At 40.1% G+C, this 15472-nt stretch overlaps 1 protein-coding gene across 2 annotated transcripts in view; it reads left to right on the forward strand.

Moving 5' to 3' along the window:
• Window positions 1-372: 372 nt before the first annotated feature.
• XPO7 (exportin 7) overlaps window positions 373-15472 on the forward strand; it is a 34941-nt gene continuing 19841 nt past the window's right edge. The window contains exons 1-11 of one of the 2 annotated variants that reach the window (XM_054578952.1): window positions 373-505; window positions 1027-1173; window positions 3378-3471; window positions 4039-4205; window positions 5710-5802; window positions 8008-8112; window positions 9719-9884; window positions 10445-10518; window positions 12090-12209; window positions 13317-13463; window positions 14302-14474. In XM_054578952.1, the coding sequence (XP_054434927.1) occupies window positions 485-505; window positions 1027-1173; window positions 3378-3471; window positions 4039-4205; window positions 5710-5802; window positions 8008-8112; window positions 9719-9884; window positions 10445-10518; window positions 12090-12209; window positions 13317-13463; window positions 14302-14474 (1307 nt within the window). In that variant the 5' untranslated portion in view covers window positions 373-484. The remainder of the gene's footprint in view (window positions 506-1026; window positions 1174-3377; window positions 3472-4038; window positions 4206-5709; window positions 5803-8007; window positions 8113-9718; window positions 9885-10444; window positions 10519-12089; window positions 12210-13316; window positions 13464-14301; window positions 14475-15472) is intronic. The other variant, XM_054578953.1, reaches the window with a different exon arrangement.

Raw genomic sequence — 15472 nt, forward strand, 5'->3', positions numbered from 1 at the left:
ATTTACCCAGGTTGGTTTGTTTAATTATTAGTATTATGTTTGTTCATGTCAGAATTGTCATTTCTAATAGTAGGATTCCTTGAACTAAACCAAATCTTCCTATCTACTGTTAAGAAATTCCTTTTGAAAGTCCACACCATTCCTTTAAAGACTAACAGATGTTTGTCCTCCTCTCCAGTTGGTGAAAGGTGGTAGTTAAGTCAACTCCTACTAGTTCTTTCCTCTTTGCTCTTAAACATCACATTAAGTGGAAGAAGATTTGTGTCCCTTTGGGGTTCTGACCAAAGCACATGCCCCTCCCCTCCTGCCTCCTTGGAACTGGTTCAAGATTTGGAGAGAAGGGTTTGTTTGGGGGCGTTTCCCTTGTTTTATCTGTGTGTGAGCATATGTTAGGGTTGAATTTATTTTGACCCTGCCATTTTAAATTTGGAACTGACGCAAGAGTTTAAAGTACAGCAGAAGAGAAGCCTGCGGAACTTGAGCCATGAGGGACCCAGGGAGGAAGGTGCGTATTTGCTCCCTGCAGGGCCCTCAGGGAGGCTGGCCACCCTCACGGCGCACAGAATTGGGAGCTGATAGCTACTTGGCAAAGGGAAGAGATTTAAAACCATGGAAAGATATACGTGGCAGCTGTAGTATGTGTTTATGCTCTTAATTTTACAGCAGTACCTCTAGTATTCATAATGTTGGCAAACAAGTACTCTTTGAATTTTCGTTTGAAAGCCTTTTGGAAAAGCTTAGGGGAATGGATATTTTCAAGGGGAAAAATGTTCATTCGTGATTGATCTTTAAGGGAGTAACTGAAAAAATTTATGGATTGATTAGGCATTCTCTCATTTTTGTCTTCTAAAGCATCAAATAGAGTTATAAATGGATATTGTTAGATAAAGGTCACCTGGCTTCTGAGAGTTGAGAAGCAAGTCTTTCTTCATTGATGATTATTTGTCTTTATCCAGTAATTTTGAGCACAGTATCTTGCTTATGTAGTTGGCTGTACTGATTTCTTTCTTGACTGATCTTTTCCAGAGCCTGGCCCAGCTAGAGAATCTGTGCAAACAGCTGTATGAAACCACAGACACAGCCACTCGACTCCAGGCAGAGAAAGCCTTGGTTGAATTCACCAACAGCCCCGACTGCCTGAACAAGTGCCAGCTGCTCCTCGAAAGAGGAAGTGTACGTAAGATTTGAAGAATCCTAAAGGAAAACAGAGGTTTACGAAAATATACGCTGATTTAGGGGTGGGTGGGGATAGCGTCTGTTCCTTGATTCTCCTTGCTGCCTCTGCCTTCTTAATTTCACTTTTAAAAAGCACCATACCTGCCAGGTTAGCAAAAACAAAGAGAAACCTCATCAGAAAAATCTCATTGAACATCTGTTTTGTCCTGTCATTTTTCGTCTTGAGTCTGATTTCTGGGACTTCTTTTCTGTTGTTTGCTCTTAAGTTCTACCTATTTGCACAGAAGACAGGGCTGTATATAAATGTCCTTTCTTACCCACAAAGTCATGTCACCTTACAAGACCCTAGTCTTCCCTGGTTTTCCTCCTCTGCACTGTAGCCTCTGCTTATTGCCTAGAGGTGTGGGGGAATGGTCTTGATGCAGAAAATAGCAGTGCGATGATCACATCGATGCTTTTAATGAGACATAGTTTGGTTAAATTAATATTTTTGGCAAGATGGAGGTCTTAGGAAGGCCAAGAATCCAGCCAGAGTATCATGAAAAGGCTTTGAGAGAGTCAGAATTCCAGCCAGACTAGCAGCTAGTACTGTCCTTATGACTGGAGAGAAGTGTGAAAAGAACGAAAGCAACTGATTTGTTGAGAGGGCAGAATTCTAGATGATTCCATTTTGGAATTTTCACAAGAAGTGTTACACTGTTATGCAACAAACAGAAAAAAATACGGTTGTTAAAAATTATCCTTTAGTAGCTGGTAAGCTAACTTCTTCCAAGCATCTGAAGGTCACACTCACGGTCAGAGGTTGCATGGTTCTCTGCTCTGTTTTCACATGTAGTATTTTATAGATATCTGTGCTTGATCTTAGGATTGATCCACTTAGATCTGTACCATGGAAGATACACAAGCAGGTTTCCCCGTTGACTGCCACTGGAGCCCCATAGTGTGATTGCTGACACTATGTTAACATGAGATCCTCCTGTTGACAGGAAGCAGGCTGGAATAAAATAGGACCGTTGCAAAGCTAAAAACGCTTAATTATAGTGGAGTTTTCCTTTTTAATCGCTATTGACTTCTTAGTAACTTAGCAGATTTATTGGAATTATGTGTAAAGACCGTTTGCATGTTACATTGTGTATAGTTACATACCACATACATAGTTATAGTAGCTTCTCTTACATTTTTAATGATTTGACATACCCACTCTAATCAGTTTAAACCGTGTTCAGTGGTGCTGAATGAAAGTCATATGTCAAAGTCACTTTCATTGATTTTTTTCTTAAGCTTAAATTATTTTTATAACAAGTGATATTATGTAATGCCTATGGATGGCCTACTGTCTTTAGGACTTCAGTTCCATAGAAAATTATCTTTGGGGGTGAGGGGGCAGGGGAAGGTGGTAGCGGGAAAATGGAGACAAATATATTTGAACAATAAAAAAAAGAATTATCTTTGATGCTTCTAAGCCTTTCTCTGTTAGGATATTATGTAATACAACCACATGGAGGGATTCACACATGACTCCGTCTTGCACATTATGATCAGATAGATTATTCTGATTCTGCGTAAGGTTGTAATTCATTAAAAATCCACACTTGAAAATATGATAATGGTATTCCATTGCTGTGGTCATAATTTTTCTTTCTTCAACTAACTTAGGAATTCACTTTAAAACTGACATACACATTTTCCAACGCTGTAGCTGATTGACAGCTGTGCTGGCAGAAGAGCATCATCTGCGGTTTAACTGCACAGCATGGTGTGCTCGTTCCCTCTGCGGCTCCTCTTTCTTTCTTTCTGCCACACTCTAGGGATGTTTTGAGGTGACTTTGGGAATATTTGTGAGGTGAAGCTTTTTGAAGCATCACTTTAACCAGGTTAGTGATAGGAGAAGATTCCTTGGTTTAAAGGAAAGAAGAGATTTGTTATCTAAAAATTTTAATCTTTCTGAAAAGATCCCCTCTACCATCTGTCCCCTTGAAGGGATGGATATGCTGGAGTCTCTTCGATCCATGTTTGCTTCATCCTGCCCCTTGGTCATGATTAGAATCAGCTAAATGAGCACATGTGCTACATAGGCCTTTTAGAATGATAGACCCCTAAAATCCAGAAGACCGAATATAGCAAAGCTAATCTTCCTTGAGTCTGAGTACAAATCTCCAAATAAAAAAACCTCATGACTGACTGCCCCACTCTTTTCACAGTCGTCGTACTCCCAGCTACTGGCAGCTACATGCCTTACAAAGCTTGTATCACGCACAAACAACCCTCTGCCGTTGGAGCAACGAATAGATATTCGTAAGTAGAGAATTGTCTGTTCTCTCCTACAGAAGTTAGTTTGTTCAGTGATGTGCTGGCAATAGTTAATTGTGTGTTGCTCATTTGGTGATGTTCTGAAATTGCTAAGCATACAGAATATTTGGAATACAGGCCCCTCCCCCCACCCCTGAATTTTCAGCTTACAAAAGTGAAGAGTGCCCAAAATAATAACTTCTAGATAAAACCTCAGTAACCCCTTTTGTTGTCTGGCGGTTTGTTTCATTCAGTCCTTACTGCCACAAATAACTAAGAAAAACATTGTTAAGATTGTGAATTCTGTGCAGACCATGTTTTTTAACCATCTAGGGGTAGATTCAAGGCTGCCATACTTCAGATTATTCATTGTGACAAGTATAAAATTCTGAGTTGGAAAGCCTACTAATCTTAAATTCAAAGTCCCATTTCTCAGTGGCATGAAGAATTAAGGGAGTTTAGGGCTGGTAGTATAAAATTTACCATTTCTTGGACATTTTGTGCATTTAAAGATGGATGCCCTTCCCCAGCAGGCAGAGCTTTCTATCAACATAGATTGTTTTTGTTTTATAGGGAACTATGTGCTCAACTACCTTGCCACTCGGCCAAAGCTGGCTACTTTTGTGACACAAGCACTTATCCAGCTATATGCCAGAATCACAAAGCTGGGCTGGTTCGACTGTCAGAAGGATGACTACGTCTTCAGAAATGCAATCACGGACGTCACAAGGTTTTTACAGGTATGATGTGTATATTTAATAGGAATGGGAGAAGCAACATGTAGATACTTTTATTCTGTTCTGTCTAAAAAGTACACAAAATAGAATTACGTGGTAATTCTCTTCTGTGCCTTTTTTCCCCTTTGTATGTCTTGGCTTTGCATGTTTACACGTCAGCAAGCCTTCTTTATTCTTTCTAATGCCTACATAGTATTCTGATCTAAAATACCATAATTTAATTAACTGATCTCTTATGGGTAGGCATTTAGTTTGATGTTTGTTTTGTTTTTGAGAGTACATTTATTGAGTTGAGAGAAAGAAACATCCATATGAGAGAAACATTGATCAGTTGCTCTCGTACATGCCCTGACTAGGGATCGAACCTGCAGCCTTTTGGTGTATGGGATGATGTTCCAACCAGCTGAGCCACCAGCCAGGGCTTAAGAGTACATTTATTAAAGCTGGAGACGGTGAAACAAGAAAGGGCCTAGTACAGAAGAAGCAACAGGAGACTACTTTGGCCCTCTAGAAACATGGGAAAGAAGTGAGCCAAGGCCAGGCTGCTGCCGGCTCACTGGGGAGTCAAAGGAAAGGGGGCCTTGGAGACAGGCTCGGGGAGTTAGCCTGGGACAAGCTGCCACTGCCCACTGCTCCCCTCATTGCATGTCTTGTGGAGACCCTTAACGTTTAGGAGCACGCCTGTTGGGAAAGAAGGCGGGGGAGGGAAAGGGAGAGGCACAGGTATGCTCCCAGAACGGGAGCATGCCTTATTTCTGTACTTTGACCATTAAATTGTTAAATAAATACCTCAGTGACTATTCAGATAGATAGGTTGATCTATATATATATATATTCATACTTCAAATAAGTGTGTAGGGATTATTGGAATCACTCAATCAAAAAGATATGTGTATTTTGGCTTTTAAAGATAGTTCCAAGTCACCCTCAAAAAAAGTTTCTCCCTCCAACAATTAAGAGATGCCTGTCTCCCTTGGCCTCTGCCCCGGGAGCTCAACTTTTTTATTTTTCCAGGTTAACAGGTAAAGAGAATTGGTATCTCAACATTTGAGTTATGAATGGGACAGAACAATTTTTCATATGTTAGTTTACTACCTAATTTTTGTTTTTCTATGAACTTATTTAAATCTTAGGTACATTTTTTAGTGGAGTTCTTTGCCTTTTTCTTGTTGTATACAATTTCTTTGTAAATTATATTACACATTCATTTGTCCTTTGTCTTAAGTGTGTTTTGCCACTTTTTATAATGTGCATGGTGTGATGCTTGTGGTTCTTTTTACAATATGAAAGTTCCCAGTTTTGATGAAGTCAGATTTAGCAGTCTTCTTTATGGCAGTCAGGCTTTGTGTCCTGCAAAGCAGCAGTTTTAAACTGCGATTTCATGCCGCCTTGTCCAGGCAGTTTTATAACAGCACACGATTCTGCCGTTCCTAAAGGCTGTCTTGCGCTTCCAGTGCTGAAAGCAGCCTCACACCCCTCCTCTTTCTGCTTTGCGTTCTCTAACCAGGATAGTGTTGAATACTGCATCATTGGCGTCACGATTTTATCCCAGTTGACCAATGAAATTAATCAAGTAAGTGCTACAGCCTTCCTCATTGAAGTAAGTGCCATATTTTTTCTTAGTATTGGTGTTTTCTGCTCTGTGTGGGATGATCTTTTTTGGCAGTTGTGTGCTTTTGCGGTAAGTGATTAATGCCCCTTTGAAACAAAGTAGTTGCATTGGACTTTCCTCTGTAAATACAACCTATCTCACTCTTTTTGTCCTGATCCCCTTTTGTCTCCAGAATATTTTATCCCCATCTCAGCTTTCCTCACTGGTATTCACCTTCATTGTTAGAGATGCAAGCAAGCAGTGGTCCTAAGTCAAAACCTTAATGAAATAATTTCTTTGCTAATGAAAAAGAATGAGTCCAAAAAAAGGAACCACAAAAGTGGAACCAGCATGATATGTGTGCCTTTTCTGCTGTGTACATTAATGCGTGTTTGTAATTATTTAAAAATTACCATGTCCCAGAATTAAAGATTTTGCTGGTAATGCATAAAACATTCTACTAAATACCAGGTGATTTTTAAAAGGGCGTTGATGATGCAGATCACTACAGAGGAAACACCAGCGGCTTCCTGTTGCTGTGGCTGTTATTTTTTCAGTTATTTACTTTTGTATACAGCTAAAATTTATAATTATTGGACAGACCAATATTAATATTAGTTGTAATATCTCACCATTCAGTTGTCAGCTAATAATTACATTGGCATCACTGTTGCTATTGCTTATACTTATGCAGACATTTTTATTAACCCATGAGAAATTTTAAGTGTGAAGCGGTACAATTTTAAATACACTTGCCTCACTTATTAAAATCTGGAGTTGGTACTGTCACGTGCAGTCCCCATTGTGGTTGGTAATTATAATAATAGCTTTTGCGTTGGAGTGATTACTGTGTGACAGGCGCTGTTCTAAGCACTTATATTAACTTCTTTCATTCTCACAATAGTCCTGGATAGGTACATAGTTACACCATTTCCAAAGGCCACTGAGGTACATAAAGGCTAAATAACTTATCTAAGGTGGCACAGTAGGCAGCAGTATCTCAACTTGAACCCACATAGCCTTTATTCCAGAGCCTGTGCTCTTAATAACTAACTTCTTAAATAACTACTGTTATCTTTGTAGTCAGAGAGCATACATTAACTAAATACAATGTTGGTATTAAAAAAAAAAAACTTCAAAATTTTACTTGTCTTTCTTTAGAAAACAGTAGAAATGTGTGTGACACATTTAATGTAATTATTTTTGGTATTATGGTCAGCATGGTACATAATAGTCGAGTGATGACTTACCGAGGACACCGGTGATAACACAGTGACACTGAGGCTGGGACTGAGGAATATTTTGAACCTCTTCATAACTTAATCCTCTGTGGATTTTTTAGGGGTTTGTCAGATTCAAATCCGAAAGTGTATTTCTGTTACCATTCCTACTTGAACTTGGAAATGAAATGTAGGAGGGCCCATAACTTGGTTGTCTGTTGGAAACCTTGCCTCGTTATTCTTTAATGTGCCAAAAACAAAATGGGCTCCCTCTTGGGTGAATTGGTCAGTATATAGAAGAGATTTAGGCTTTCAATTGGACTAAAAATGCCTTGACAACTTTGAAGGTTTTTTTATTCCATTATTGAATACCTGTATGTGTCAGGAATGGAAGACATACTAAAGAAGTGAAAGACAGTCCTTAAGTGCAAAAACCTGTAAAATGTGGCTGAAAAGACAAGAACAGCAGAATAAGTAACCAGCACAACAATTGAATTAAAGTGTTTACTTTTGCGGTTGGGCTTCATGTAGAAATAAACAGGCTGTTGACATGTAAGTCCCTGGCTGTTGGCTAATGGCTGATTCTGGGAATTCTGCAGCAATTTCAGCCCAGGGGACCCCTTGCCAAAGCCCAAGCCTTGCTGCTGTCTGTTGCCTAAACTAAACCACAATGTAACATAATAGTAATTATTAGCAGTATCTGCCAAATTTAGTTAAATTTTACCTAAGTGCCATGGAAATTAAAACTTTGCCATGGAGATACCACTCCTTCCCCTGTCTTCCTGCTGTAAGCTCTAGAGACCTGATATCCTGGCTGTTAGCAGCTTATTCTTTCACCATCTCACTTTATGTGATTTCATAGTGATTTAAATGTTAAAAATGTATTTTTGTATTTATGTTGCTCTTATTGGAAATTAGTTTATTTGAAGTCTGCATGAAAAAATTTTTCTTTGCTTTAATTCTAAAACTTGCATTGGTTTATTTTTCTGCATAGGCAGACACCACTCACCCTTTAACCAAGCACAGAAAAATAGCCTCTTCTTTCCGAGATTCGTCGTTATTTGATATCTTCACACTTTCCTGCAATTTATTAAAACAGGTGAGATTGTAGGTTGGGTCTGGCTTCCTCATTCATTTTGAAAGGATGAGAATGAGTGGACATTCCGTTCAGATTGGCTCTTACTGGACCCCGTGGGCACGTATGCGTCTGCTTACTCATCCTCGTCATCGTCGTCATCATCATCATCATCATCATCATCTCTCACATAATACCTATGTCCAAGATGCTAAAGAAACTTGCCAGACTGACCACTGACGTTAGAGAAAGGATTGCGATTCCCCTATTTCAGATCTCTTTCCCTGTGTAAGAGCAGTAAGGGAATACTTAATCCTGTGCCGCTATCTTAAAGGAATCTAGTTTACCACAAAGTTTGAGGTTCTGTTGTTTGTTTTTTTCGTACCCACATAAAATCTTCCTGTACGAGTGAGTAAAAGCATGTTAGCTTTAGTGCCCTGAAAGCAGGCTCAGATGACGTTGTTAACGCACTAAAACTAGGCTGACTCCCCACCCCCTGCTGAGCTAAAGGCAGCAAATAAACAAGCAACATCTGTAAGGAAAAGCATATTTTAAAATTTCAACATCCATTTAGATTTCATAACCTGAAGGGATAGACAGTATCACATAAGGAAATTACCTGTTTTAAAATAGAAAAGTTGGTGTTTCAATTCATTTATTGACAGAGTTGAACTAAGAAATGTTAACTTACGTGTTTCTGCACATACTTAACAATGTTTGGCTGCTTTGTCCCTATAGAAAGCTAAATGAGATGAGACTCTGGCTCTTTGTTCCTTTGGGGGATTTGGGGTTTTTTGGTTCTTGTTCTCATTTTGCAGTATGTCCCAGTTTTCATTTTAGAAACAAGTTTGGATTCTTTCTGTCATTCAACTTAATGATGTCCACCTTATTCCTCAGTTACCTACTTATCTCAGAATTCCCAGACAGTCCTCAGGGTGGGCAAGCTGCCTTGAAAAAGCTGTTGTACCCCGTGGAGGGGAATGCTTTTGAGAAACCCGAGGTTTGCATCCTCCTCACTGATACTATGAAAAACAGTTAGCCAACCAAACATTCACCAGGGTCATAGCTGCTGTGAGCTTTGATTATGAGAGTCCCAGTAACAGTGGACCAGCATTGAGCTATAGGCAGGTAAACTGCGAGTGACTAAAGAAGGTTCAGTAGTGGTTTTGTTAAGTTTTGTTTGAAAGATTTTTGTTGATGCTGGTGATGGTAATATTAAAAAGAGGTAGGACAGATACAAAACTTACTAGCACTTCCTCCCAGAGTTTAAACTTAACCCTTTCTAGAATTACCTAAAATTTCACATACAAACGAAGTAACCGCATATATTGCTTCAGGATTCCCTGTTGCTACTGTGTCTACATGTAAAGAATAAGTGTCAAAAAGGAGATTTCTTTAAATACTAACTTCATGTTTTACGGTAAATGGGTTGTAATACCAGGTAAGGAGCTAGGATATTCATGTTGACAGTAAGGTAGTAGAAGCACAGCATCTTGTGGCAGGAGAAACATCATGTTTCTGCGTTGAAATACAGCCTGCTTTTCTGGCTCAGCAGCCTGCTTGTGAGTCTGGTAGAAGGCTTGGAAAGAGGAGTGATTGTTTGGGGCTCATTGCGTGGTAATTTTTACAGGCTTCTGGAAAGAACCTAAACTTGAATGATGAAAGTCAGCATGGTTTGCTCATGCAGCTGCTCAAACTCACTCATAACTGCCTGAACTTTGACTTCATCGGCACATCTACTGATGAGTCCTCAGATGACCTGTGCACAGTCCAGATTCCCACCAGCTGGAGATCAGGTAGGCCTCTCCAACGGACTGCCGCTCGGCTCACAGCATCTACAGGGTGAGCGCAAGGACCCTCGGCAATTCCTTGCTTATTGTTTGAGAACACTTTGAGTTTCAACACCTACCTTTACGAAGTAAGGGAGAGGTTCTTGGAGGATCTTCTAGATCCGCCAGCCTGGAAGAACTCTTAGTTACTCACTCATGTGACTTTGACCATCTTACATTAGCCACCTAGAGATGTTCACATGAGGTGATGTCTACCTTTCAAAACAAAATCAAGCAAAAGAACATACGCTTACGTTTGTGTGTTCCTAAGGATAAAAATTCTTGCCATGAACGGAATCCTGGTTGTCTTAAGTTCTTTGGTTATCAGAGGTATATAGATCTGTTTCTCAGAAGAGCTAAAAACTAGTGCTTTCGAAAGGAAAACAAAAAGCTCTTATTAGCTTGTCACTTTCAAAGGACATATTCCATATGAGTAAGAAAGCGGAAATACGTGCTCCCTAACACATAGTGCCAGCAGCAGTGTGCAGGCATCCTCAGTAAAGTGCTCTTGTGTCTCTCTCTTCCAGCGTTCTTGGACTCTTCAACTCTGCAGCTGTTTTTTGACCTCTATCATTCCATCCCTCCTTCATTTTCACCTTTGGTGAGTCAGTTTCTGAAACCCATTTCCAGAGAGTGGCAATAGTGAATGAGTCTAATGTTTGTTTTGTTGTACAAAATCACAGAACTAAAGCATGGAAATAGTAGAGTTGGTTATCTAGCCAGGATGAAGCTTGTAGCTTAAAAGTTCTTGCCGTAAAGTCTTAATTCTTTTAACAACATTCCTATCTAATGACAAATTGCTGCAGATGTCAAGTGTTTGGATCCCATCTTTATACCTCATACTGCCACAAGCTAGAGTGCAGGGATTCACCTTATTGTGGAGCTGAAAGTTGTCCTGAGTGAGAAAAGTTTTGAAAATCCCTCAGGCATAAGTGATAAATGGGAGCTGAAATGGGAAGGCAGACTTGCATACTTATTTCTAAATAACATTTGAAAGCTCTTGGGAATGAGGTATTTCTCCTTTAAAGCAATTAAACCTCTCAAATCACAAAATTCAGGTCCTAAAAAACATAGGTCTGGTATTTCAGATTGTTGGGGTAAAACGCCGTTGTACAAAATATGCAAAGAAAACCTAGTAAGCTAATGAGTGTTTTGCATAGTGTTTCTACAGTGGGCTACTTACCTGGTCATTGTGGCACTTTTCCAAATTAATGTAGACCTTCGCTTTAGCGAAGCATGAATTAATTGTTGTTTTCATCAAGTTTACTGTAGGAAAGTAATGTACTCAAGAAGGGTGATTAATGAAAAGGCAATTTATAAAGGTATGGGCAAAATTAAGGAAATCCAAAAGAGGATCGACGGTACCCCCTGGGGCGAGCAATTGTGGGAAGCTTCAAGGGGCAGTGTAGGGAGCCCTGGAGAAAGCCAGCCTGCGGCCCAGGGTCAGGCTGCATAGCAGAGGTGGAAGGCTGCCAGCCCTGGCCCAGTGCGGGGTGGCACTGCTTGCCTCCTGCTCTCATCTCCTTGCTGGTACTTTCCAATGGTTGAAGCCAACTGGAAGCAAGAGGGCAAGAGGGCTTGGCTGTTGTTAGTCGCAGAGGCCAGCCTCCCAGGGAACAGAGCAGGGTGGAGACGCTAGAAAATAGATCTGGAGGGGCAGAGAATATAAATATCTAGCACAGTAGGGAAAGAGTAAAATGTTTTCAGCATAAAAGCTGTTTCTTTTCATGGCACAGATACGACTTGGTTACTTCATTGTAGCACTACATAGCAAAGCCTGATTTAGTCAAAAGGTCTTAATAAAACAGAAAAGAAAACCCTAAATCTAAAGCTTTATTCAAACTGTGAATTGCATGGTATTTTCAAGCCTTAAATATATATCTTAACAAGAATCAAGGAAGCAGCCATTGGGGTTGTCAAAGAATAATGCCGCAGTGAATTTCCAGAGTGTGACTTTAGGTTATGATCAAATTAGGCGTAATGCTCTTTTTGGGGTTTTTTTAAAGCTATATCGTCCTTGATCTTTGTATACTATTATAATCGTAGCAAGGGTTGGAAGAACAGAACTAGTGGCATCTGTAAAGAAGAATGCTGTTGGATTGGAAAAGACCATGAAAATCGTTGTACATTCTTTTTAAAATCAGTGGTGTTTGGGTTGTGCCCTGTTTTTAGGTATTATCCTGCTTAGTACAGATCGCCTCGGTCAGAAGATCCCTGTTTAACAACGCAGAGAGGGCCAAGTTTCTCTCTCATCTTGTTGATGGTGTTAAGCGAATACTGGAAAATCCACAGGTAAGATCTGAGGATTCGTTTTATCTGAATATATATGATATATAGGATTTTCTGTGTATGTGTCTATCTGTTACAAGTCACAAGGATATTCATCTAGAGGCCATACTTAGTGGAAATCCCAGAAAACAGCTCAGCCAGTTGTTCTTCAAAAGATTTTAGTGAATCTATACTTACACAAAATTCTTGAGAACATTTGCTCAAAAGAGGAGCTTGCACCCTCTAGCTTCAGGAGCGCCAGAGTTGTAGAAAGGGTCACTCTCTGTACAGGAAAAGACAGATGGACTGTAGTCATTTTTCTCCAAGAAATTAAGAATTTAAATTTGTTTTTTGTTTTTATTTTTATTTTTTGGAATGTACGTTATTTATGGAAGTGTAAATCCATACTTTTAGGCTACTTTTAGGTGGGAAGGGAGAGATTTCTTATTCAAATATTTGTCATTCATTCCACAAATTTCATGACACACCTGTGTGCCAGGGATAGCGTGGTGAACAGAACACATTATGTCTTCCAGTGCTCATAGAAGAAGGTGTATAAGGAAACAAATATGCAGGTATAATGTGCAAACAAATCAGAAGTTTGATATAAGTATATAATAAAATATATAAACATGACATAGGAATAGATAAGTTTATTATAGCCATGATAATATAAATGTATAAAACATTTGCATAGCTTTGCTACTGTCTTTTAATTGTACGTGATGATAAATTTGACAGACATTAACGTGAAAATTTCATTATCTTTCCTTTAATTGACGGGAAGCAAACAGACTGGTTACATCTTAGATCATGCCCCTTATCTGCCATTTATCAACTTCACACCCTCAGGCCTGTAGTGTGATCCTTCTGGGCTTCTGTATCAGCCTCTTTCATTTGAGGCTAATAATGCCGCATGGTGACTGTTATGAACAGATGAGATAATCAATGTGACCATCCTTTTTATAAGATTATTTTGAAGAAACATTATACAAATGTGTCATTCTGAATGATGACTTGCATCTCAGAAGTTAAAGTAGACTCCCCCCTCCCCTCATGCCATTCCAAATGTCACTGGGAAGTGTACTGAATCACGCTGTACCTTTTGTTTTCCTCCTGTGCTGTCGCCAGAGTTTATCAGACCCAAACAATTACCATGAGTTCTGCAGACTACTGGCCCGACTGAAGAGTAACTATCAACTGGGAGAATTAGTAAAGGTGGAAAACTACCCTGAGGTTATCCGATTGATAGCTAACTTCACAGTGACCAGCCTACAGGTTTGTCTTTGATTGCTTGGTTCGTTCTTCTTAAACATTGGAAACATGGAAACCTGTTCTCTTGCTCACTGGTTTTTATCTTAAAAGAGTGTTCTTTCTTTTCTCCCTCCCTTCCTTCCTTCCTTCCTTCCTTCCTTCCTTCCTTTCTTTTTTCTCTCTCTTTTTTTTGGGTGGCGGCCAAAGTGTATATAAGTACATGTAGGGTAACCTTGTGGAGCAGATACTGTCGTAGCCTACTCATGTGTATTACGAAAGTGCAAGGACTGTTGGGAGAAGAACATGTGGGAATTGCAAGGATAATATTTAGATGCAAGGCAGGGAGAGTCCCCTCCGAATCACCTCCAAAAAGGCAGGGTTGGAACAGGGAGCTAGACAGAAAAGTAGGGAGAGTCCACGCCCTCTCATTCTTAGTCGTGTAAAGTAGGGCTCTGCCTCCCAAACATTACGGCTTGCATGAGAGTCATCCGAGGAGCTTGAAAAAGACAGGTGCTTGCATCTTATCCCCACAATTTCTGGTTTACTAGGTTCCGGATGGAACCCCGGCATCTCTTTCTACCATGTTCTCTAAGTGATTCTCATGCGTACTGATGTTCAAGAATCACTGACGCAAGGTTTTCCTTGTGGTAAGGTTTACTCATCCAGCGTAGAACAGCTTCTTCATTAGATGCTTAACCCCTGAAATACTAAGAAACACGTTAGACTAGTTGCCTTACACAGAACAAAGCCCATAAAAGTTTATCATCTTTTTAAATCTTCATCCTTTGTGTCGAGTGGCATGGGACTAGTGTATTGTGTACAAAATAGGAAATATGCCTCCTGCTCTTTTGGTTTTCCATAGCACTGGGAATTTGCCCCAAATAGTGTGCACTATCTCCTGAGCTTGTGGCAGCGGCTGGCAGCCTCTGTGCCATATGTGAAAGCCACAGAGCCCCACATGCTGGAAACTTACACTCCTGAAGTCACCAAAGCCTACATCACATCCCGTTTGGAATCTGTGCACATCATACTGAGGTAAGGACACTGAGACAGCCTCCCTCATCCCCCACCAGCAGCCTGGTGTCAGACTTGCCAGAGATCAGACACCCAGTGGGCACAAATGTATTGGATAGGAGGCTTATCGGGGCAAACACTGCTAATGGTCGTGTTTTTATGTCGGCAGAATAACAAAATCTGAAAGAGCAGTCTTTAACATCCTATTTGAACTCTCCTATCATTGCCATCACTAGCAATACCTTTGAATGCAAAGTATATCAGCATGATGTTTGTCCTTGCCACTGATTTTCTTTAAACAAGAGAGAGACATTTATAGACAATAGATGATGAGAATTATAATAGGTAAGTTATAGGTGCTTAATGTGAACTCCTAAAATACTAAGTAGATAAAAAGAGATTGCACAATCCAGAGCTTACTAGCAGATACAGTTCTGGGTAGCTGATCACTGATTGCATTACATTAACACATGGTTTCTGTCTGCCCTGACTGTTAACTAGACCAGAAACCTATAGCTAAAGGAATGTAAGACCCTTTCAAAAATGACCTGTGTAAAGTTACTCTTTGTTCTAGAGACCTTTCTTGTTTGTGTGGGGGTTTTTTGTTTGTTTGGGGTTTCTTCCCTCTTGAAACAACACACATTTATTTTTCTCACAGTTGTAGAAGCTAGAAGTCTGAGACCCAGGCGGCAGCAGTGTGGGTTCCTGGCGGGGCTTCTCCGCGGGCTCGCAGGCGGCCGCCCTCTCTGCGGCCTCGCAGGGCCTGCTGTGCGCTCGCAGACGCGCCTGCCTTGTTTTCTTCTTCAAGGACACCAGTCCTGCTGGGCCTTAAGACCTCATTTAACCTTTCTTTTTCATTGAGATATAATTGACATACAGCATTCTGTTAGTTTCAGATGTACAATATAGTGATTCAATATTTTTATATACTGCAGGGGGATCACAATAAGTATGGTTAACATCCACATACGGGTGCTTTTTTTTTCTTGTGATGAGAACTTTTAAGACTATATATTCTT

This window comes from Pteronotus mesoamericanus, unplaced genomic scaffold (genome assembly GCF_021234165.1).
Source record: "Pteronotus mesoamericanus isolate MK-2021 breed Mesoamerican mustached bat unplaced genomic scaffold, CSHL_Meso_final contig_502, whole genome shotgun sequence".
Taxonomy (NCBI): domain Eukaryota; kingdom Metazoa; phylum Chordata; class Mammalia; order Chiroptera; family Mormoopidae; genus Pteronotus; species Pteronotus mesoamericanus.